Source organism: Salmo salar, chromosome 25 (genome assembly GCF_965601325.2).
Source record: "Salmo salar chromosome 25, fSalSal1, whole genome shotgun sequence".
Taxonomy (NCBI): Eukaryota; Metazoa; Chordata; class Actinopteri; order Salmoniformes; family Salmonidae; genus Salmo; species Salmo salar.
Genome location: NC_138315.1, coordinates 54892501 through 54915000, shown reverse-complemented (window position 1 = coordinate 54915000; position 22500 = coordinate 54892501). Strand labels below are relative to the sequence as shown.

The window sequence follows — 22500 nt, the reverse complement described above, 5'->3', positions numbered from 1 at the left end:
AGAAGGGTTAGGGATGATGGGTGTGTTTGGATTCTATCCTCACCAGTCTAAATTAGAAGGGTTGGGGATGATGGGTGTGTTTTGTTGTCCTCACCAGTCTAAATTAGAAGGGTTAGGGATGATGGGTGGTGTGTTGGATTCTATCCTCACCAGTCTAAATTAGAAGGGTTGGGGATGATGGGTGTGTTTTGTTGTCCTCACCAGTCTAAATTAGAAGGGTTGGGGATGATGGGTGTGTTGTTGTCCTCACCAGTATAAATTAGAAGGGTTAGGGATGATGGGTGTTTTGTTGTCCTCACCAGTATAAATTAGAAGGGTTGGGGATGATGGGTGTGTTTTGTGGTCCTCACCAGTATAAATTAGAAGGGTTGGGGATGATGGGTGTGTTTGGATTCTATCCTCACCAGTCTAAATTAGAAGGGTTAGGGATGATGGGTGTGTTTGGATTCTATCCTCACCAGTCTAAATTAGAAGGGTTAGGGATGATGGGTGTGTTTGGATTCTATCCTCACCAGTATAAATTAGAAGGGTTGGGGATGATGGGTGTGTTTTGTGGTCCTCACCAGTCTAAATTAGAAGGGTTAGGGATGATGGGTGTGTTGTTGTCCTCACCAGTCTAAATTAGAAGGGTTAGGGATGATGGGTGTGTTTGGATTCTATCCTCACCAGTCTAAATTAGAAGGGTTAGGGATGATGGGTGTGTTTTGTTGTCCTCACCAGTATAAATTAGAAGGGTTGGGGATGATGGGTGTGTTTTGTTGTCCTCACCAGTCTAAATTAGAAGGGTTGGGGATGATGGGTGTGTTTGGATTCTATCCTCACCAGTATAAATTAGAAGGGTTGGGGATGATGGGTGTGTTTTGTTGTCCTCACCAGTCTAAATTAGAAGGGTTGGGGATGATGGGTGTGTTTTGTTGTCCTCACCAGTATAAATTAGAAGGGTTAGCGATGATGGGTGTGTTTGGATTCTATCCTCACCAGTCTAAATTATAAGGGTTGGGGATGATGGGTGTGTTTTGTTGTCCTCACCAGTCTAAATTAGAAGGGTTGGGGATGATGGGTGTGTTGTTGTCCTCACCAGTATAAATTAGAAGGGTTAGGGATGATGGGTGTTTTGTTGTCCTCACCAGTATAAATTAGAAGGGTTGGGGATGATGGGTGTGTTTTGTGGTCCTCACCAGTATAAATTAGAAGGGTTGGGGATGATGGGTGTGTTTTGTTGTCCTCACCAGTGGGGGGGGGGGGGGGGCCTCACCAGATTAGAAGGGTTAGGGATGATGGGTGTGTTTGGTCCCCCGTTGGGGTGGGGGGGGGGGCCTCACCAGTATAAATTAGAAGGGTATGCCCGGGCAGGTAAGAAGCAAGCAGAAGTTTGAAAGTTTCAGAGCTGTTGAGACATGAAACACAGCTAGATGATGAGACTGTTGAGATGGGTCATGCAGCGCGTCCCAATAATAATCTTCTTTCTCCTGAAGTTCGCACTCGTTCTCTAATTCACACAAATCTAAAATAATTGGCTAGAGTGAGTTTCCACCATATTTATTTTCCCCATTCATTTCCTTTCAGATCAGGGAAGTGAAGAAGTGCACATTTTGTGAGGAAGGATATTTAATGGTGGTATCGCTTAGTGCATTATGACAGTAATAGTGCTCCTGTAATGTGGTCTGGGCTAGTGTGGTCTGGGCTAGTGTGGTCTGGGCTAGTGTGGTCTGGGCTAGTGTGGTCTGGGCTAGTGTGGTCTGGGCTAGTGTGGTCTGGGCTAGTGTGGTCTGGGCTAGTGTGGTCTGGGCTAGTGTGGTCTGGGCTAGTGTGGTCTGGGCTAGTGTGGTCTGGGCTAGTGTGGTCTGGGCTAGTGTGGTCTGGGCTAGTGTGGTCTGGGCTAGTGTGGTCTGGGCTGGACTTGACCGTTAACTAGGCTTCTCCAAAACTGCACTCTGACATCATGGCGAATGCAGAGACACAGGAGAGGTTCTTTGGGTTTACAGTAAATCTGTGAGGTCTTTGATCATGAAATACTATAGATCAACAAGAAGTTGATGCTGGATAGCAAACAATGACCGAAAAGCCTTTGTGCAAACAAACTTACAGACGTAATCAAGGCACTCTCATGTAGTGGAAAAATGTAAAAGGCTGTATTGTTTTACGGCTTATTCATGGCAAGAATAAAAAATAAAAAACACAGAAGTGTTGTGTCTACAACAGCGTTCGTCAGGGTGGTAAAGACTAGGGCTGGACAACCAGGTGCCTTCAGAAAGGGGTCCCGCTCTTTGGCTTTTCCACATTTTGTTACAAGGTGGCATCTTTTTTTAACGAACAACACAATACTATGAAGTCAAAGTGGAAGAAAAAATCTAAAATGTGTTAAATATCTATGAAAAATATAACGCTAATATCTCAAATTTACATAATTATTCCTACCCCTGAGTCAGTACCTGTTAGAATCACCTTTGGCAGCGATTACAGCTGTGAGTCTTTCTGGGTAAGGCTCGAAGAGCTTTAAATATCTGGATTGCACTATATTTGCACATTCTTCAAAATATTATTCAAACTCTGTCAAGTTGTTGATCATTGCTAGGCTGCCATTTTGAAGTCTTGCCATAGATTTTCACGCCAGTTTAAGTCTAAACCGTAACTAGACAACTCAGGAACATTCAAAGTCATCTTGGCAATCAACTCCAGTGTAGATTTGGCCTTGTGTTTTAGGTTATTGTCCTGCTGAAAGGTGAATTCATCTCCCAGTGTAGATTTGGCCTTGTGTTTTAGGTTATTGTCCTGCTGAAAGGTGAATTCATCTCCAGTGTAGATTTGGCCTTGTGTTGTAGGTTATTGTCCTGCTGAAAGGTGAATTCCTCTCCAGTGTAGATTTGGCCTTGTGTTTTAGGTTATTGTCCTGCTGAAAGGTGAATTCATCTCCCAGTGTAGATTTGGCCTTGTGTTTTAGGTTATTGTCCTGCTGAAAGGTGAATTCATCTCCAGTGTAGATTTGGCCTTGTGTTGTAGGTTATTGTCCTGCTGAAAGGTGAATTAGTCTCCCAGTGTTTGTTGGAGCGCAGAATGAACCAGGTTTTACTGTAGGATTTTTCCTGTGCTTAGCTCTCTTCCATTTATTTTTATCCTAAAAATCTCCCTAGTCCTTGCCAATGACAAACATACCCATAACATAATGCAACCACCACCATGCTTGAAAATATGAAGCATGGTACTAAGTGATGTGTTGGATTTGCCCCAAACATAACACTTTTTTGTTCAGGACATAAAGTTCATATCTTTGCCACATTTTTTTGCAGTTTTATTTTAGTGCCTTGTTGCAAACAGGATGCATGTTTTGGAATATTTTTATTCTGTACAGGCTTCCTTTTCACTCTGTCAATTAGGTTAGTATTGTGGAGTAACTATAATGTTGTTGATCCATCATGTAATTAATGACTTCACCATGCTTGGGTAGCCTGGCGGGTAGGATCGTGGGACCAGTAACCGAAAAGTTGCTGGATCGAAACCCCGAGCTGACAAGGCAAAAATCTGCTGTTCTGCCCCTGAGCAAGGCACTTAACCCACTGTTCCCCGGGCCCTGAGCAAGGCAGTTAACCCACTGTGCCCCGGGCCCTGAGCAAGGCAGTTAACCCACTGTGCCCCGGGCGGCGGGTGGGGGAAGATGTGGATGTCAATTGTAAGGCAGCCCCCCCCCCCCCCCCCACCTCTCTGATTCAGAGGGTTAAATGTGGAAGACACATTTCAGTTGAATGAATTCAGTTGTACAACTGACTAGGTATCCCCTTCCTGGTTCTGTTAGTATGACCAACCAAAAAGGTATCTTCCCTTTCCAACTGACTAGGTATCCCCCCTTTCCAACTAACTAGGTATCCCCCCTTTCCAACTGACTAGGTATCCCCCTTTCCAACTGACTAGGTATCCCCCCTTTCCAACTGACTAGGTATCCCCCTTTCCCTTTCCAACTGACTAGGTATCCCCCCTTTCCAACTGACTAGGTATCCCCCCTTTCCAACTGACTAGGTATCCCCCCCTTTCCAACTGACTAGGTATCCCCCCTTTCCAACTAACTAGGTATCCCCCTTTCCCTTTCCAACTGACTAGGTATCCCCCCTTTCCAACTGACTAGGTATCCCCCCTTTCCCTTTCCAACTGACTAGGTATCCCCCCCTTTCCAACTGACTAGGTATCCCCCCTTTCCAACTGACTAGGTATCCCCCTTTCCCTTTCCAACTGACTAGGTATCCCCCCTTTCCAACTGACTAGGTATCCCCCCTTTCCAACTGACTAGGTATCCCCCCTTTCCAACTGACTAGGTATCCCCCCTTTCCAACTGACTAGGTATCCCCCCTTTCCAACTGACTAGGTATCCCCCCTTTCCAACTGACTAGGTATCCCCCCTTTCCAACTGACTAGGTATCCCCCCTTTCCAACTAACTAGGTATCCCCCTTTCCCTTTCCAACTGACTAGGTATACCCCCTTTCCAACTGACTAGGTATCCCCCCTTTCCAACTAACTAGGTATCCCCCCTTTCCCTTTCCAACTGACTAGGTATCCCCCTTTCCAACTAACTAGGTATCCCCCTTTCCCTTTCCAACTGACTAGGTATCCCCCCTTTCCAACTGACTAGGTATCCTCCCTTTCCCTTTCCAACTGACTAGGTATCCCCCCTTTCCAACTGACTAGGTATCCCCCCTTTCCAACTGACTAGGTATCCCCCCTTTCCAACTGACTAGGTATCCCCCCTTTCCAACTGACTAGGTATCCCCCCTTTCCAACTGACTAGGTATCCCCCCTTTCCAACTGACTAGGTATCCCCCCTTTCCAACTGACTAGGTATCCCCCCTTTCCAACTGACTAGGTATCCCCCTTTCCAACTGACTAGGTATCCCCCCTTTCCAACTGACTAGGTATCCCCCCTTTCCAACTGACTAGGTATCCCCCTTTCCCTTTCCAACTGACTAGGTATCCCCCTTTCCAACTAACTAGGTATCCCCCTTTCCCTTTCCAACTAACTAGGTATCCCCCCTTTCCAACTGACTAGGTATCCCCCCTTTCCAACTGACTAGGTATCCCCCCTTTCCAACTGACTAGGTATCCCCCCTTTCCAACTGACTAGGTATCCCCCCTTTCCAACTGACTAGGTATCCCCCCTTTCCAACTGACTAGGTATCCCCCCTTTCCAACTGACTAGGTATCCCCCTTTCCAACTGACTAGGTATCCCCCCTTTCCAACTGACTAGGTATCCCCCCTTTCCCAAAGGGATATTCAATGTCTGCTTTAAAAAAAAAATATTACCCATCTACCAATAGGTGTGCTTTGCAAGGTGTTGAAAAACCTCCCTGGTCTTTGTGGTTGAATCTGTGTTTGAAATTCACTGCTCGACTGAGGGACCTTACAATTATCTCTGTGTGGTGTACAGATATGACGTAGTCATTCAAAAATCATGTTAAAAGCTATTGCTTTTCATTTTGAATTAATTTGTAAAAATGTGTAAACATAATTCCGCTTTGACAATATGGGGTATTTGTGTTACTGGCCTACACACATCTCAATTTAATCCATTTTTTTTATATTCAGTCCATAACACAACATTTGGACAAGTCAAGTGGTGTGAATACTTTCTGAAGCTGCTGTATATCCCAACTCTCACAGGAACTGACTCAATTCATTACCAAATGTAACTGATAAAGTGAAAAAACACATTCAAGATAAACAAAATAAAAGGGATAGTGAACAGGGGCATTGCGTTCTATGGAAAATAATGAGCGACATGGAAGGTGTGTTCCGCGACGTGGTGTTGCATTTTATACCATGGCTATAATTTAACGCATTTGCCGCTAGAAATGTGTTAATTTGCAGGTAGAAATGTGTTCAACATCCATTGAAGAAGCTTGCAAGTTTTATTAGATGGCTACAGTAGTGGCCGTGGTAACCAAACGGACGAGCTAGTAAACCAAACCATCAGTCCTAGCTTGCCGTTATGAAAATCTAATTCAACAATGCCAATGTTTTCAACTTGACTTTTGCTTTCAAAAGCAGCTCAAAATAGAAACGGAAACTGTTCTAACAGGTGCAGGATAATGGTCCCTTCATAATCAGTCACATGCGTCATGTAGTCTAGCTCATAGGCCTATGTGTTTTGATAAGGTTGGTATCATCATGTAGTCTAGCTCATAGGCCTATGTGTTTTGATAATGTTGGTATCATCATGTAGTCTAGCTCATAGGCCTATGTGTTTTGATAAGGTTGGTATCATCATGTAGTCTAGCTCATAGGCCTATGTGTTTTGATAATGTTGGTATCATCATGTAGTCTAGCTCATAGGCCTATGTGTTTTGATAATGTTGGTATCATCATGTAGTCTAGCTCATAGGCCTATGTGTTTTGATAATGTTGGTATCATCATGTAGTCTAGCTCATAGGCCTATGTGTTTTGATAATGTTGGTATCATCATGTAGTCTAGCTCATAGGCCTATGTGTTTTGATAATGTTGGTATCATCATGTAGTCTAGCTCATAGGCCTATGTGTTTTGATAATGTTGGTATCATCATGTAGTCTAGCTCATAGGCCTATGTGTTTTGATAAGGTTGGTATCATCATGTAGTCTAGCTCATAGGCCTATGTGTTTTGATAATGTTGGTATCATCATGTAGTCTAGCTCATAGGCCTATGTGTTTTGATAAGGTTGGTATCATCATGTAGTCTAGCTCATAGGCCTATGTGTTTTGATAAGGTTGGTATCGCTACTAAAGTGGCCAAATCTGCAAACGTAGCCTATAGGCCCAAGAAGTCTCGGTTTTGTTCACCTGCGTTAGAATACCTCATGATAAGCTGTTGACCACACTATTTACCAAGAGTTTTATTTATCTGTATTTTCCGTAGTAATCTATAAGGCCATAAGCAAACAAGAAAATGCTCGTCCAGAGGCGGTGCTCCTAGTGGCCGGGGACTTTAATGCAGGAAAACTTACGTCCTTTTTACCTCACTTCTACCACATGTGCAACCAGAGGGAGAAAAAACAAACTAGACCACCTTTACTTCACACACAGCGATGCGTACAAAGCTCTCCCTCGCCCTCCATTTGGCAAATCTGACCATAATTCTATCCTCCTGATTCCTGCAAAAACTAAAGCAGGAAGTACCAGTGACGCGCTCAATACAGAAGTGGTCAGATGATGTGGATGCTAAGCTACAGAACTGTTTTGCTGCACAGACTGGAATATGTTCCGGGATTCCTCTGATGGCATTGAGGAATACACCACATCAGTCACTGGCTTCATCAGTAAGTGCATTGATGACGTTGTCCCCACAGTGACTGTACGTACAGTTGAAGTCGAAGTTCACATACACCTTAGCCAAATGCATTTAACTTCTCTAGGGCCGGCGGGACGAAATCGTCCCACCTACGTAACAGCCAGTGGAATCCTGTGGCGCGTTATTCAAATACCTTAGAAATGCTATTACTTCAATTTCTCAAACATATGACTATTTTACACCATTTTAAAGACAAGACTCTCGTTAATCTAACCACACTGTCCGATTTCAAAAAGGCTTTACAACGAAAGCAAAACATTAGATTATGTCAGCAGAGTACCCAGCCAGAAATAATCAGACACCCATTTTTCAAGCTAGCATATAATGTCACAAAAACCCAGAAGACAGCTAAATGTAGCACTAACCTTTGATGATCTTCATCAGATGACACACCTAGGACATTATGTTATACAATACATGCATGTTTTGTTCAATCAAGTTCATATTTCTATCAAAAACCAGCTTTTTACATTAGCATGTGACGTTCAGAACTAGCATACCCCCCGCAAACTTCCGGTGAATTTACTAAATTACTCACGATAAACGTTCACAAAAAGCATAATTATTTTAAGAATTATAGATACAGAACTCCTCTATGCACTCTATGTCCGATTTTAAAATAGCTTTTCGGTGAAAGCACGTTTTGCAATATTCTAAGTAGATAGCCCGGCATCACAGGGCTAGCTATTTAGACACCCATCAAGTTTAGCACTCACCAAAGTCAGATTTACTATAAGAAAAATGTTATTACCTTTGGTTTTCTTCGTCAGAATGCACTCCCAGGGCTTCTACTTCAATAACAAATGTTGGTTAGGTCCCAAATAATCCATCGTTATATCCAAATAGCGGCGTTTTGTTCGTGCGTTCAAGACACTATCCGAAAGGGTAAAGAAGGGTGACGAGCATGGCGCATTTTGTGACCAAAAATGTCTAAATATTCCATTACCGTACTTCGAAGCATGTCAACCGCTGTTTAAAATCCATTTTTATGCCATTTTTCTCGTAAAAAAGCGATAATATTCCGACCGGGACCACAGAGGAGTCATATTAGTGTGAAGCCCGAACTGTTCGGACGCTACAGACAGAAGTTGGCAGATCGGCTGAACCGAGACGCTTGTTGGGGTTGTAGAGCAAACCAGAAAACACCATGCACCTGTTCGTGAGAGTCTCATCTTTCCATATATAACAGTGAAGGTTCCGTCCCTCTCTTCGCCCCAACCTGGGCTCGAACCATGGACCCTTGCACACATCAACAACTGACACCCCACGAAGCATCGTTACCCATCGCGCCACAAAAGCCGCGGCCCTTGCGACGCAAGGGGAAACCCTAGTTCAAGTCTCAGAGCGAGTGACGTCACCGATTGAAATGGTACTAGCGCGCACCACCGCTAACTAACTAGCCATTTCACATCGGTTACACAGAGGGTCATAATAGTTTATAGGCCAAGCTGTTTGGATGCTACAGACGATTTTGTGAGAAGACCGATTTTCGGGATGTCTCATGGTCTTCTTCTATGATATAATGGCGGCCCGCAAACCAATGATGAGGTGCATGCCGCCACCTATTGTGCTGGAGTGTGGTCATTCACGGTTTACAACATGTCTAAATTCTCCTACCTAACTCAGTACTTCTGAGAAAATAAAAAAGAGCCCTACTAACTTCTAATAGACCCTCCCCCATCCCCCAAATCCCTTCCAACCCCCGTCCAACCCCGTCCAACCTCAATGACCCTACACTTCAATCTTTCCCTCTCTTCAACATACTTACAACAATATAACAACACACGCTCCATCGTTTCATCGACCATACACTCCAGACACAAACCATTCACATGCTTGCCAACAACATGTAATGACGAGTTCAATGTCCTAAGTGCAATCTGTCCGAGTCCGTAATACCAACATGTTTTAAGCAGACCATCATAGTGCCACTAAGGTGACCTGCCTAAATGACTACCGACCCATATTTAAATTTCTTAACCCAATTTCTTCGGCCGCTATACCTATTTTGCCAATTGGACTTGGACCCCTCTGCTACTCGGAACCCTACTAATCCATCACGACTGGTCTATTGACGTCACCGCACGAGGAGGCTAAAACAGACTTTCCTCCGTCGAGACGTCCCTCTAAGGCCCTTCTGCTAGCTTGCTAGCCCCGGCCTGCTAGCTGTCTGAATCGCCGTGTGTCTCCAGCCAGCCCACCCACTCACTGGACCCCTACGCATGCCTCTCCCTAATATCAATATGCCTTGTCCATTACTGTCCTGGTTAGTGATTATTTGTCTTATTTCACTGTAGAGCCTCTAGCCCTGCTCAATATGCTTTAAACTACCATTTAGTTCCACCTCCCACATATGCGATGACATCACCAGGTTTAAATGTCTCTAGAGACTATCTCTCTCTCATCATTACTCAATGCCTAGGTTTACCTCCAATGTACTCACATCCTACCATACCTTTGTCTGTACACTATGCCTTGAATCTATGCTATCGTGCCCAGAAACCTGCTCCTTTTACTCTCTGTTCTGAACGCACCAAACGACCAGTCCTGATAGACTTTAGCTGTACCCTTACCCTACTCCTCCTCTGGTGATGTAGAGGTTAATCCAGGCCCTGCAGTGCCTAGCTCCACTCCTATTCCCCAGGCGCTCATTTGTTGACTTCTGTAACCGTAAAAGCCTTGGTTTCATGCATGTTAACATTAGAAGCCTCCTCCCTAAGTTTGTTTTATTCCCTGCTTTAGCACACTCTGCCAACCTGGATGTCCTGGCCATGTCTGAATCCTGGCTTAGGAAGACCACCAAAAACCCTGACATTTCCATCCCTAACTATAACATTTTCCAACAAGATAGAACTGCCAAAGGGGGCTGTGTTCCAATCTACTGCAGAGAGAGCCTGCAGAGTTCTGTCTTACTATCCAGGTCTGTACCCAAACAATTTCAGCTTCTACTTTTAAAAATCCACCTTTCCAGAAACAAGGCTCTCACCGTTGCCGCTTGCTATAGACCACCCTCTGTCCCCAGCTGTGCTCTGGACACCATATGTGAATTGATTGCCCCCCATCTATCTTCAGAGCTCGTGCTGCTTGGTGACCTAAACTGGAACATGCTTAACACCCCTGCCATCCTACAATCTAAGCTTGATGCCCTCAATCTCACACAAATAATCAATGAAACTACCAGGTACAACCCCAAATCCATAAACACGGGCACCCTCATAAATATCATCCTAACCAACTTGCCCTCCAAATACACCTCTGCTGTTTTCAACCAAGATCTCTGCCTCATTGCCTGCAGCCGTAATGGGTCTGCGGTCAAATAACCACACCTCACTGTCAAACGCTCCCTAAAACACTTCAGCGAGCAGGCCTTGCTAATCGACCTGGCCCGGGTATCCTGGAAGGATATTGACCTCATCCCGTCAGTAGAGGATACCTGGTTATTCTTTAGAAGTGTCTTCCTCACCATCTTAAATAAGCATGCCCCATTCAAAAATTTTAGAACTAGGAATAGATATAGCCCTTGGTTCTCTCCAGACCTGACTGCCCTTGACCAGCACAAAAACATCCTGTGGCGTTCTGCATTAGCATCGAATAGCCCCCGTGATATGCAACTTCTCAGGGAAGTTAGGAACAAATATACACATGCAGTTAGGAAAGCTAAGGCTAGCTGTAGCACAAACTAAAAAAAATTCTGGGACACTAAAGTCCATGGAGAATAAGAGCACCTCCTCCCAGCTGCCCACTGCACTGAGTCTTGGAAACACTGTCACCACCGATAAATCCACTATAATTGAGAATTTCAATAAGCATTTTTCTACGGCTGGCCATGCTTTCCACCTGGCTACCCCTACCCCGATCAACAGCCCTCCACCCCCCACAGAAACTCGCCCAAGCCTTCCCCATTTCTCCTTCTCCCAAATCCAGATAGCTGATGTTCTGAAAGAGCTGCAAAATCTGGACCCCCTACAAATCAGCTGGGCTTGACAATCTGGACCCTCTCTTTCTAAAATGATCTGCCGAAATTGTTGCAACCGCTATTACTATCCTGTTCAACCTCTCTTTTGTATCGTCTGAGATTCCCATAGATTGGAAAGCTGCCGCGGTCAGAGGGAGACACTCTAGACCCAAACTGCTACAGACCTATATCTATCCTACCCTGCCTTTCTAAGGTCTTCGAAAGCCAAGTTAACAAACAGATTACCGACCATTTCGAATCCCACCGTACCTTCTCCGCTATGCTATGCTCCGGTTTCCGAGCTGGTCATGGTTGCACCTCAGCCACACTCAAGGTCCTACACGATATTGTCACGGGTGTCGTTGTGTATTGATGACCAAAACGCAGCAGGAATGTGGATGCTCATCTTTATTTTTATTAAATAAAGAGAAAACGAAAAAACAACAAAACAAAGCACGGCAGACGACAGTTTGAGGCTATACGCAGCAGTGCAAAATACAACTACCCACAAAAACCCCAGGTGAAAACAAGCTCCTAATATATGACTCCCAATCAGGAACAACGACGTACAGCTGTTCCTGATCGGGAGCCACACAGACAACAAAGAAATAGACAAACCAGAAAACCATAGAAAACCAAAACCAGAACATACACTAAAACCCTGGAATACATAAACCAAACACCCCTTTAATACTACACACACAACCCGAACCATATGAAACAAATACCCTTCTGTCACGTCCTGACCAAACTACAATACAAATAGTCCCTCTACTGGTCAGGATGTGACAGTACCCCCCCCCCCCCCCCCCCCCCCCCAAAGGTGCAGACCCCGGATGCACCTCAAAAAAAATAAAAATACCCCAAAACAAACATAATTCCCCTAAACTAAAGGGAGGGAAGGGAGGGTGGCAGCCGTGCAACACCCCCCCTCCCCAACCCACCAATACTGGAGGTGGCTCAGGTTCTGGTCTACTGCCCTCCAGACTGTAGGCAGACTCGCTCGGTTCCGGACCGCAGGCAGACTCGCTCGGTTCCGGACCGCAGGCAGACTCGCTCGGTTCCGGACCGCAGGCAGACTCGCTCGGTTCCGGGCCGCAGGCAGACTCACTCGGTTCCGGGCCGCAGGCAGACATACTCGGTTCCGGACTGCAGGCAGACTCACTCGTTTCCGGACTGTAGACCCATTCACCCCTCTCCAAACTGTGGGCCGTCTCACTCGGTTCTGCACAGTGGGCCGTCTCACTCGGTTCCGGGCTTAACACGTGGGACTGGTAGTGGAGGTACCAGCCTGGGGACACGCACCTCAGGGCTAGTGCGGGAAGCAGGAACCGGCCGAGTGGAACTGGTATTACGCACTGGAAGCCTGATGCGTGGTGCTGGTACTGGAAGTGCCAGTTTGGGAACACGCACCTCATGGCTAGTGCGAGGAGCGGGAACAGGCTGAGTAGGACTAGGCTGACTCTCTGGAAGCTTGATGCGTGGTGCTGGTACTGGACATGCCAGACTAGGGGTTCGCACTTCCGGGTCAGCACGAGAGGCAGGAACTGGAAAGACTGGGCCATGGAGGCACACAGGCAGTCTTGATCGCACCTCCTGCACAACCCGTCCTGGCTGGATGGAACTAGTAGCCCTGTACGTGCAGAGTGCTGGTACAGGGTGAACTGGGCTGTGCAGGGGCCTGATGGTTGCCGTGCGTAGAGCGGGCGTAGGGTAGCCTGGACCTAGGAGGCGCACCGGTGACCAGACGCGCTGCGCAGGCATCCTCCTACCAGGCTGGATGCCCACTCTAGCACGGCATCTGCGAGGGGCTGGAATAACTCGCACTGGACTGTGCGTGCGTATGGGCGAGATCGTGCACACTTCTCTTCTGTTTAGTCACCAGAGCCCCATATACTACCCACCACTGCGATCTGTATGCTCTCGTTGGCTGGTCCTCGCTACATATTCGTCACCAAACCCACTGGCTCCAGGTCATCTATAATCCCTTGCTAAGTAAAGCTCCGCCTTAACTCAGTTCACTGGTCACCATAGCAACACCATAGCACACGCTCCAGCAGGTACATTTCACTGGTCATCCCCAAAGCCAGCACCTCATTTGGCCGCCTAACCTTCCAGTTCTCTGCTGCCAACGACTGGAACGAATTGCAAAAATCTCTGAAGTGCGGGAGTTTTAAGTCTCCAACTAACTTTCAGCGTCAGCTGTCAGAGCAGCTTACCGATCGCTGCAGCTGTACACAGCCCATCCTTGCTGAGCGGCTTTTCAGGTTATGTCGATATAGGACTCGTTTTACTGTGGATATAGATACGTTTGTACCTGTTTCCTCCAGCATCTTCACAGGGTCCTTTGCTGTTGTTATTTGATTGATTTGCACTTTTTGCACCAAAGTACGTTCATCTCTAGGAGACAGAACGTGTCTCCTTCCTGAGCGGTATGACGGCTGCGCGGTCCCATGGTGTTTATACTTGTGTACAATTGTTTGTACAGATGAACGTGGTACCTTCAGGCATTTGGAAATTGCTCTCAAGGATGAACCAGACTTGTGGATGTCTACAATTGTTTTTCTGAGGTCTTGGCTGATTTCTTTTGATTTTCCCATGATGTCAAGCAAAGAGGCACCGAGTTTGAAGGTAGGCCTTGAAATACATCCACAGGTACACCTCCAATTGACTCATATGATGTCAATTAGCCTATCAGAAGCTTCTAAAGCCATGACATCATTTTCTGGAATTTTCCAAGCTGGTTAAAGGCAGTCAGCTTAGTGTATGTAAACTTCTGACCCACTGGAATTGTGATACAATGAATTATAAGTGAAATAATCTGTCTGTAAACAATTGTTGGAAAAATTACTTGTGGCATGCAGAAAGTAGATGTCCTAACCGACTTGCCAAAACTATAGTTGGTTAACAAGAAATTTGTGGAGTGGTTGAAAAACGAGTTTTAATGACTCCAACCTAAGTGTATGTAAACTTCCAGCAGGTTGAGAGCTTCAAGTTCCTTGGTGTCCACATCACCAACAAACTTTCATAGTCCAAACACACCAAGACAGTCGTGAAGAGGGTCGCGACGACGCCTATTCCCCATCACGAGACTGAAAAGATTTGTCATGGGTTCTCAGATCCTCAAAGTTGTACAAATGCACCATCGAGAGCATCCTGACTGGTTGCATCCCCGCCTGGTATGGCAACTGCTCAGCATCTGACCGCAAGGCACTACAGAGGGTAGTACATACAGCCCAGCACATCACTGGGGCCAAACTTTCTGCCATCCAGGACCTCTGTACCAAGCGGTGTCAGAGGAAGGCCTTAATTTGTCAGACTCCAGCCACTCTAGTCATAGACTGTTCTCTCTGATACCGCACGGCGAGCAGTACGGGACCACCAAGTGTAGGTCCAAAAGGCTCCTTAAAAGCTTCTACCCTCCAAGCCAAAAGACTGCTGAACAGTTAATCAAATGGCCACATGGACTATTTACATTGACACCCCCAACCCATGCATAGCCACTTTACCACTACCGATGTACAGTACCAGTCAAAAGTTTGGACACCTACTCATTCCATTTTTAAACAATTTTTTTTCATGTATAACTATTTTCTACATTGTAGTGAAAACATAAAAATTATGAAATAACATATCTGGAATCATGTTGTATCCAAAAAAGTGTTAAACAAATCTAAATCTATTTTATATTTCAGATTCTTCAAAGTAGCCACCCTTTGCCTTGATGGGGCTCCCGAGTGGTGCAGTGGTCTAAGGCACTGCATCTCAGTGCTAGAGGTGTCATTACAGACCCTGGTTCGATTCCAGGCTGTATCACAACCGGCTGTGATTGGGAGTCCGATAGGGCGGCGCACAATTGGCCCGGCGTCGTCCGGGTTAGGGTTTGGGTAGGCCGTCATTGTAAATAAGATTTTTTTTTTAACTGACTTGCCTAGTTAAATGAAAGTTAAATAAAATTCAAAATATAATAAATGACAGCTTTGCACACACTTGGCATTCTCTCAACCAGCTTCATGAGGTAGTCACCTGGAATGCATTTCAATTAACAGGTGTGCCTTGTTAAAAGTTAATTTGTGGAATTTCTTTCCTTACTGCATTTGAGCCAATCAGTTGTGTTGTGATGTGGTAGGGGTGATATAAAGAAGATGGCCCTATTTGGTAATAGACCAAGTCCATATTATGGCAAGAACAGCTCAAATAAGCAAAGAGAAACGACAGTCCATTACTTTACGACATGGTCAGACAATCTGGAAAATTTCAAGAACTTTTAATGTTTCTTCAAGTGCAATCGCAAAAACTATCAAGCGCTATGATGAAACTGGCTCTCATGAGGACCGCCACAGGAAAGGAAGACCCAGAGTTACCTCTGCTGCAGAGGATAAGTTCATTAGAGTTACCAGCCTCAGAAATTGCAGCCCAAATAAATGCTTCAGAGTTCAAGTAGCAGACACATCTCAACATCAACTGTTCAGAGGAGACTGCGTGAATCAGGCCTTCATGGTCGAATTACTGCAAAGAAACCACTACTAAAGGACACCAATAAGAAGGACCAGGAAACACGAGCAATGGACATTAGACCGGTGTAAATCTGTCTTTTGGTCTGAGTCCAAATGTGAGATTTTTGGTTCCAACCGCCGTGTCTTTGTGAGATGCGCAGTAGGTGAATGGATGATCTCTGCATGTGTAGTTCCCACCGTGAAGCATGGAGGAGGTGTAATGGTGTTTGGGGTGCTTTGCTGGTGACACTGTCAGTGATTTATTTAAAATTCAAGGCACACTTAACCAGCATGGCTACCACAGCATTCTGCAGCGATACGCCATCCCATCTGGTTTGCGCTTAGTGGGACTATCATTTGTTTTTCAACAGGACAATGACTCAACACACCTCCAGGCTGTGTAATGGCTATTTGACCAAGAAGGAGAGTGATGGGAGTGCTGTTTCAGATGACCTGGCCTCCACAATCAGCCAACCTCAACCCAATTGAGATGGTTTTGGATGAGTTGGACCACCGAGTGAAGGAAAAGCATATGTGGGAACTCCTTCAAGACTGTTGGAAAAGCATTCCAGGTGAAGCTGGTTGAGAGAATGCCAAGAGTGTGCAATGTGGTCAAAGTGTTGCTACTTTGAAGAATCTAAAATATGAAATATATTTTGATTTGTTTAACACTTTTTTGGTTACTCCATGATTCCATATGTTGTACTGTACACATTACTTCGACTAATCTTTACCCCTGCACATTAACACGTTACCGGTACCCCCTGTATATAGGTTCGGTATTATTTTAGTGTTACTTTTAATTTTATGTAGGAAATATTTTCTTAACTCTATATCTTACATTTTAGTCATTTAGCAGACGCTCTTATCCAGAGCGACTTACAGTAGTGAATGCATACATTTCATACATTTTTTTCCCCCTGTACTGGTCCCCCGTGGGAATCGAACCCACAACCCTGGCGTTGCAAACACCATGCTCTACCAACTGAGCCACACGGGACCAGTACTGCATTGTTGGTTAAGGGCTTGTAAGTAAGCATTTCATGTTGTATTCGGTGCATGTGGCAAATTATTTTTTGGGGGAACATGGTCGGAGAGCCCATAGCCTACGGAGTGTAGTGAACCGTGTTCTTATACACCCAGTCATCAGAAGATGACAGCTTTCTCTTAGCTACTATATTTATGACTAAATATTTATGACTAAATTCTTAAAATGAAGCACTTTAATCTTCTTTACAAATGGTGTAGCCTACCTGGCATATTGAGACCTTAACCGCCCGTAACCCCCAGTTGCTATTCGAGAAAAGGCTACCGGTTAGGAGAGCAGGCTACCGGTTAGGAGAGCAGGCTACCGGTTAGGAGAGCAGGCTACCGGTTAGGAGAGCAGGCTACCGGTTAGGAGAGCAGGCTACCGGTTAGGAGAGCAGGCTACCGGTTAGGGTTATATATTCCAGGCTATATGTAAAGACCAGATTAAATTGAGAATCGTCTGATGTGTGAGAATACTATCGAGTGCTTGTGAAATTATGAATGAGAGACTGATGGTGTGTGTGCTGCCTGCGTAAGAAACAGAGCTCATGCCTTTCATCAGACTTTTTCCAAGTCCTCATTAGTCGCATCGTGCAGCCTTACAATGTATTAAAAATCAAACATACAGCCTAACATTTGTATCACAATTAAAGTCGCATAAATAACTCAAAATAAAGCTTATAGGAGGACCTGTTAACTGCTTAACACAGAACAGCCCCATGTGCCCACTCACTCGGAAATCAGTTGGGAGAAAGTATCCTTTCTATTTTATTCAATTATATGTTCAATTGCATTGTTCTTACTATGAAATAATGCCACGGAATTCTAAGCAAATCTTGCCTGCTAAATGAACTAGTTTAGCCCACAGCCACATCAGGACCTGCTAAATGAACTAGTTTAGCCCACAGCCACATCAGGACCTGCTAAATGAACTAGTTTAGCCCACAGCCACATCAGGACCTGCTAAATGAACTAGTTTAGCCCACAGCCACATCAGGACCTGCTAAATGAACTAGTTTAGCCCACAGCCATATGGCACAGCCATATCAGGACTTGCTAAATGAACTAGTGTAGCCCACAGCCACATCAGGACCTGCTAAATGAACTAGTTTAGCCCACAGCCATATGGCATAGCCATATCAGGACCTGCTAAATGAACTAGTTTAGCCCACAGCCATATGGCACAGCCACATCAGGACCTGCTAAATGAACTAGTTTAGCCCACAGCCATATGGCACAGCCACATCAGGACCTAACATCAGGAAGACTCAGAATTATAGACTACATTTTCTTAATATCATGTTTCTTTAGGCCTTTGAAGGTGTAGGCGATATGAAATGGATTGCGACTTTATAATGTTGACGTTCCAAAGGTCTGCATCAGTGGCTTGTGGGCTATGGAAGCTAAATGTGGAAGCTAAATGTGGAAGCCAGAGATGCTGAATGTGGAAGCCTGAGATGCTAAATGTGGAAGCCTGAGACGCTGAATGTGGAAGCTAAATCTGGAAGCCAGAGATGCTGAATGTGGAAGCCAGAGACGCTATGTCTGGAAGCCTGAGATGCTAAATCTGGAAGCCTGAGATGCTGAATGTGGAAGCTAAATGTGGAAGCTAAATGTGGAAGCTAAATCTGGAAGCCTGAGATGCTGAATGTGGAAGCCAGAGATGCTGAATCTGGAAGCCAGAGATGCTGAATGTGGAAGCCAGAGATGCTAAATGTGGAAGCCAGAGATGCTGAATGTGGAAGCCTGAGATGCTGAATGTGGAAGCCTGAGACGCTGAATGTGGAAGCCAGAGACGCTAAATGTGGAAGCCAGAGACGCTGAATGTGGAAGCCAGAGACGCTGAATGTGGAAGCCTGAGACGCTGAATGTGGAAGCCAGAGACGCTGAATGTGGAAGCCAGAGACGCTGAATGTGGAAGCCAGAGACGCTAAATGTGTTTATGTTAATTAACGGTCAGTGAGACCGGCAGTTATTTGCTTGACCATCACTAGCTGACAACATGCTCTGACTGCCACATCTCTAATCTGGACTGCTTAATCTGGACTGCCACATCTCTAATCTGGACTGCCACATCTCTAATCTGGACTGCTTAATCTGGACTGCCTAATCTGGACTGCCACATCTCTAATCTGGACTGCCTAATCTGGACTGCTTAATCTGGACTGCCACATCTCTAATCTGGACTGCCACATCTCTAATCTGGACTGCCTTGTACTAACAGTCAGAAATATATGAAATTGTTTCCCTGTTGTTGTTGGCTAGCACATCCCAGTGCCATCTCTCTCCTCCCCCTCTATCGCCCTTGTTCCTTAACCTCTAACCTGGTTTCAGTAGAATTTTGTGACTTCATCTGATATGGTAATGCAGTGCTGGGGGCCCAGGCTGATGTGGGAATGCAGTGCTGGGGGCCCAGGCTGATGTGGGAATGCAGTGCTGGGGGCCCAGGCTGATGTGGGAATGCAGTGCTGGGGGCCCAGGCTGATGTGGGAATGCAGTGCTGGGGGCCCAGGCTGATGTGGGAATGCAGTGCTGGGGGCCCAGGCTGATGTGGTAATGCAGTGCTGGGGGCCCAGGCTGATGTGGGAATGCAGTGCTGGGGGCCCAGGCTGATGTGGTAATGCAGTGCTGGTGGCCCAGGCTGATGTGGTAATGGAGTGCTGATGGCCCAGTCCCAGTCTGATGTTGGGTTTAGAATCAAATCAAATTCAAATCAAATGTATTTATATAGCCCTTCGTACATCAGCTGATATCTCAAAGTGCTGTACAGAAACCCAGCCTAAAACCCCAAACAGCAAGCAATGCAGGTGTAGAAGCACGGTTGCTAGGAAAAACTCCCTAGGAATAACTCCCTAGAAAGGCCAAAAACCTAGGAAGAAACCTAGAGAGGAACCAGGCTATGAGGGGTGGCCAGTCCTCTTCTGGCTGTGCAGGGTGGATATTACAACAGAACATGGTCAAGATGTTAAAATGTTCATAAATGACCAGCATGGTCAAATAATAATAATCATAGTAGTTGTCGAGGGTGCAACAAGCACGTCCGGTGAACAGGTCAGGGTTCCATAGCCGCAGGCAGAACAGTTGAAACTGGAGCAGCAGCACGGCCAGGTGGACTGGGGACAGCAAGGAGTCATCATGCCAGGTAGTCCTGAGGCATGGTCCTAGGGCTCAGGTCCTCCGAGAGAAAGACAGAAAGAGAGAAAGAGAGAATTAGAGAGAGCATATTTAAATACACACAGGACACCGGATAAGACAAGAGAAATACTCCAGATGTAACAGACTGACCCTAGCCCCCCGACACATAAACTACTGCAGCATAAATACTGTAGGCTGAGACAGGAGGGATCAGAAGACACTGTGGCCCCATCCGATGATACCCCCGGACAGGGCCAAACAGGCAGGATATAACCCCACCCACTTTGCCAAAGCACAGCCCCCACACCACTAGAGGGATGTCTCCAACCACCAACTTACTATCCTGAGACAGGGCCGAGTATAGCCCACAAAGATCTCCGCCACGGCACAACCCAAGGGGGGGGGGGGCGCCAACCCAGACAGGAAGACCACGTCAGTGACTCAACCCACTCAAGTGACGCACCCCTCCCATGGACGGCATGGAAGAACACCAGTAAGCCAGTGACTCAGCCCCTGTAAAAGGGTTAGAGGCAGAGAATCCCAGTGGAAAGAGGGGAACCGGCAAGGCAGAGACAGCAAGGGCGGTTCGTTGCTCCAGCCTTTCCGTTCACCTTCACACCCCTGGGCCAGACTACACTTAATCATAGGACCTACTGAAGAGATAAGTCTTCAGTAAAGACTTAAAGGTTGAGACTGAGTCTGCGTCTCTCACATGGGTAGGCAGACTATTCCATAAAAATGGAGCTCTATAGGAGAAAGCCCTACCTCCAGCCGTTTGCTTAGAAATTCTAGGGACAATTAGGAGGCCTGCGTCTTGTGACCGTAGCGTACCTGTAGGTAGCGGCAGGACCAAATCGGAAAGATGGGTAGGAGCAAGCCCATGTAATGCTTTGTAGGTTAGCAGTAAAACCTTGAAATCAGCCCTTGCCTTAACAAGAAGCCAGTGTAGGGAGGCTAGCACTGGAGTAATATGATCAAATTTTTTGGTTCTAGTCAGGATTCTAGCAGCCGTGTTTAGCACTAACTGAAGTTTATTTAGTGCTTTATCCGGGTAGCCGGAAAGTAGAGCATTGCAGTAGTCCAGCCTAGAAGTAACAAAAGCATGGATACATTTTTCTGCGTCATTTTTGGACAGAAAGTTTCTGATTTTTGCAATGTTACGTAGATGGAAAAAAGTTGTCCTTGAAACAGTCTTGATATGTTCGTCAAAAGAGAGATCAGGGTCCAGAGTAACGCCGAGGTCCTTCACAGTTTTATTTGAGACGACTGTACAACCATCCAGATTAATTGTCAGATTCAACAGATGATCTCTTTTGTTTCTTGGGACCTAGAACAAGCATCTCTGTTTTGTCCGAGTTTTAAAAGTAGAACGTTTGCAGCCATCCACTTCTTTATGTCTGAAACACAGGCTTCTAGCGAGGGCAATTTTGGGGTTTAGAAGGTTGTTTATTAGGCCTAACCACTCCTCTGCTCCCCTGTAGGAAAGGTTAAGTGTTAAAGCTGCTGCTGAAGGGGGAAGCTGGCCATGTCACGGGTTCCTTCCCCTCCTCCACCAGGGGACATGTCTACTGGACCTGTGGCAGAGAGCTGGTGTTACACACAGGTAGGGGTGCCTGTTTCTGACCGTCTCTCTGCCCGCCTGCCTGTCTCTCTGCCCGCCTCTGTCGGGGGCTCGCTGCCGCCTGCCTGCTCCGTCCGCCTGCCTGTCTCTCTGTCCGCCTGCCTGTCTCTCTGTCCGCCGCCTGCCTCGTCCGCCTGCCTGCTCCGTCGCCGCCTGTCCTCGCCGCCGCGTCTGGATGTGTCCCCGCTGTCTGCCCATGGCAGAAATCTAGGTTAGATTAGTTCACTAGGTCTGCTTATCACCATTGATTGTCTGGCTTTATATTTCATTTTGGCGTTTTTCTCTTTCTGTATTAGATGTTTTTATTTTTGCTTGTCAACATCACAAGCTTTCTTTTGAAATGGATGGAAGCGTTGTGATTGTTGCCTTTTTTGTTTCAGGTGAAAGTAGTCAAGTTCTCCTACATGTGGACCATCAATAACTTCAGTTTCTGTAGAGAGGAAATGGGGGAGGTTTTAAAGAGTTCCACCTTCTCCTCTGGACCCAACGACAAGATGAAATGGTAAACTTAACATTTACTGAATTAAAACTGTCATTAATTCATTATAACGTCAATGCTTTATGTCAGGAAACGTGTCTGTGTAATTCTGAGTGGATCTGCCTGTACCAGAACTATTCTGCTCCTCTGTTTCCTGCCCAGGTGTCTGAGAGTCAACCCAAAAGGACTGGACGATGAAAGCAAAGATTATCTGTCGCTGTATTTACTTCTTGTTAGTTGTCCAAAAAGTGAAGTCAGAGCCAAGTTCAAGTTTTCCTTATTGAACGCTAAAAGAGAAGAGACTAAAGCTATGGGTTAGTAACAAACCAGACCGTCTACAACTATATTACTTTAAGGAAATCACCATTCAAATAACATACTGTTCCTGTATTCTCCTAGTTAGAGCCTTATAGACACTGTGTTGTGGATTCTTCCTCCTCGCTGCAGAAAGCCAAAGAGCCTATCGGTTTGTCCAGG

General features: G+C 45.8%; 1 protein-coding gene across 2 annotated transcripts in view; it reads left to right on the top strand.

Annotated features, from left to right (window-relative positions):
* Nucleotides 1-22500, top strand: part of LOC106591786 (speckle-type POZ protein-like A) — a 39722-nt gene that overhangs the window by 3675 nt on the left and 13547 nt on the right. For both annotated transcript variants that reach the window (XM_045707360.2, XM_045707361.2), the window contains exons 3-6: nt 21406-21527; nt 21926-22047; nt 22186-22337; nt 22471-22500. The exon at nt 22471-22500 is cut by the window's right edge and continues 98 nt beyond it. In XM_045707360.2, the coding sequence (XP_045563316.1) occupies nt 21450-21527; nt 21926-22047; nt 22186-22337; nt 22471-22500 (382 nt within the window). In that variant the 5' untranslated portion in view covers nt 21406-21449. The remainder of the gene's footprint in view (nt 1-21405; nt 21528-21925; nt 22048-22185; nt 22338-22470) is intronic.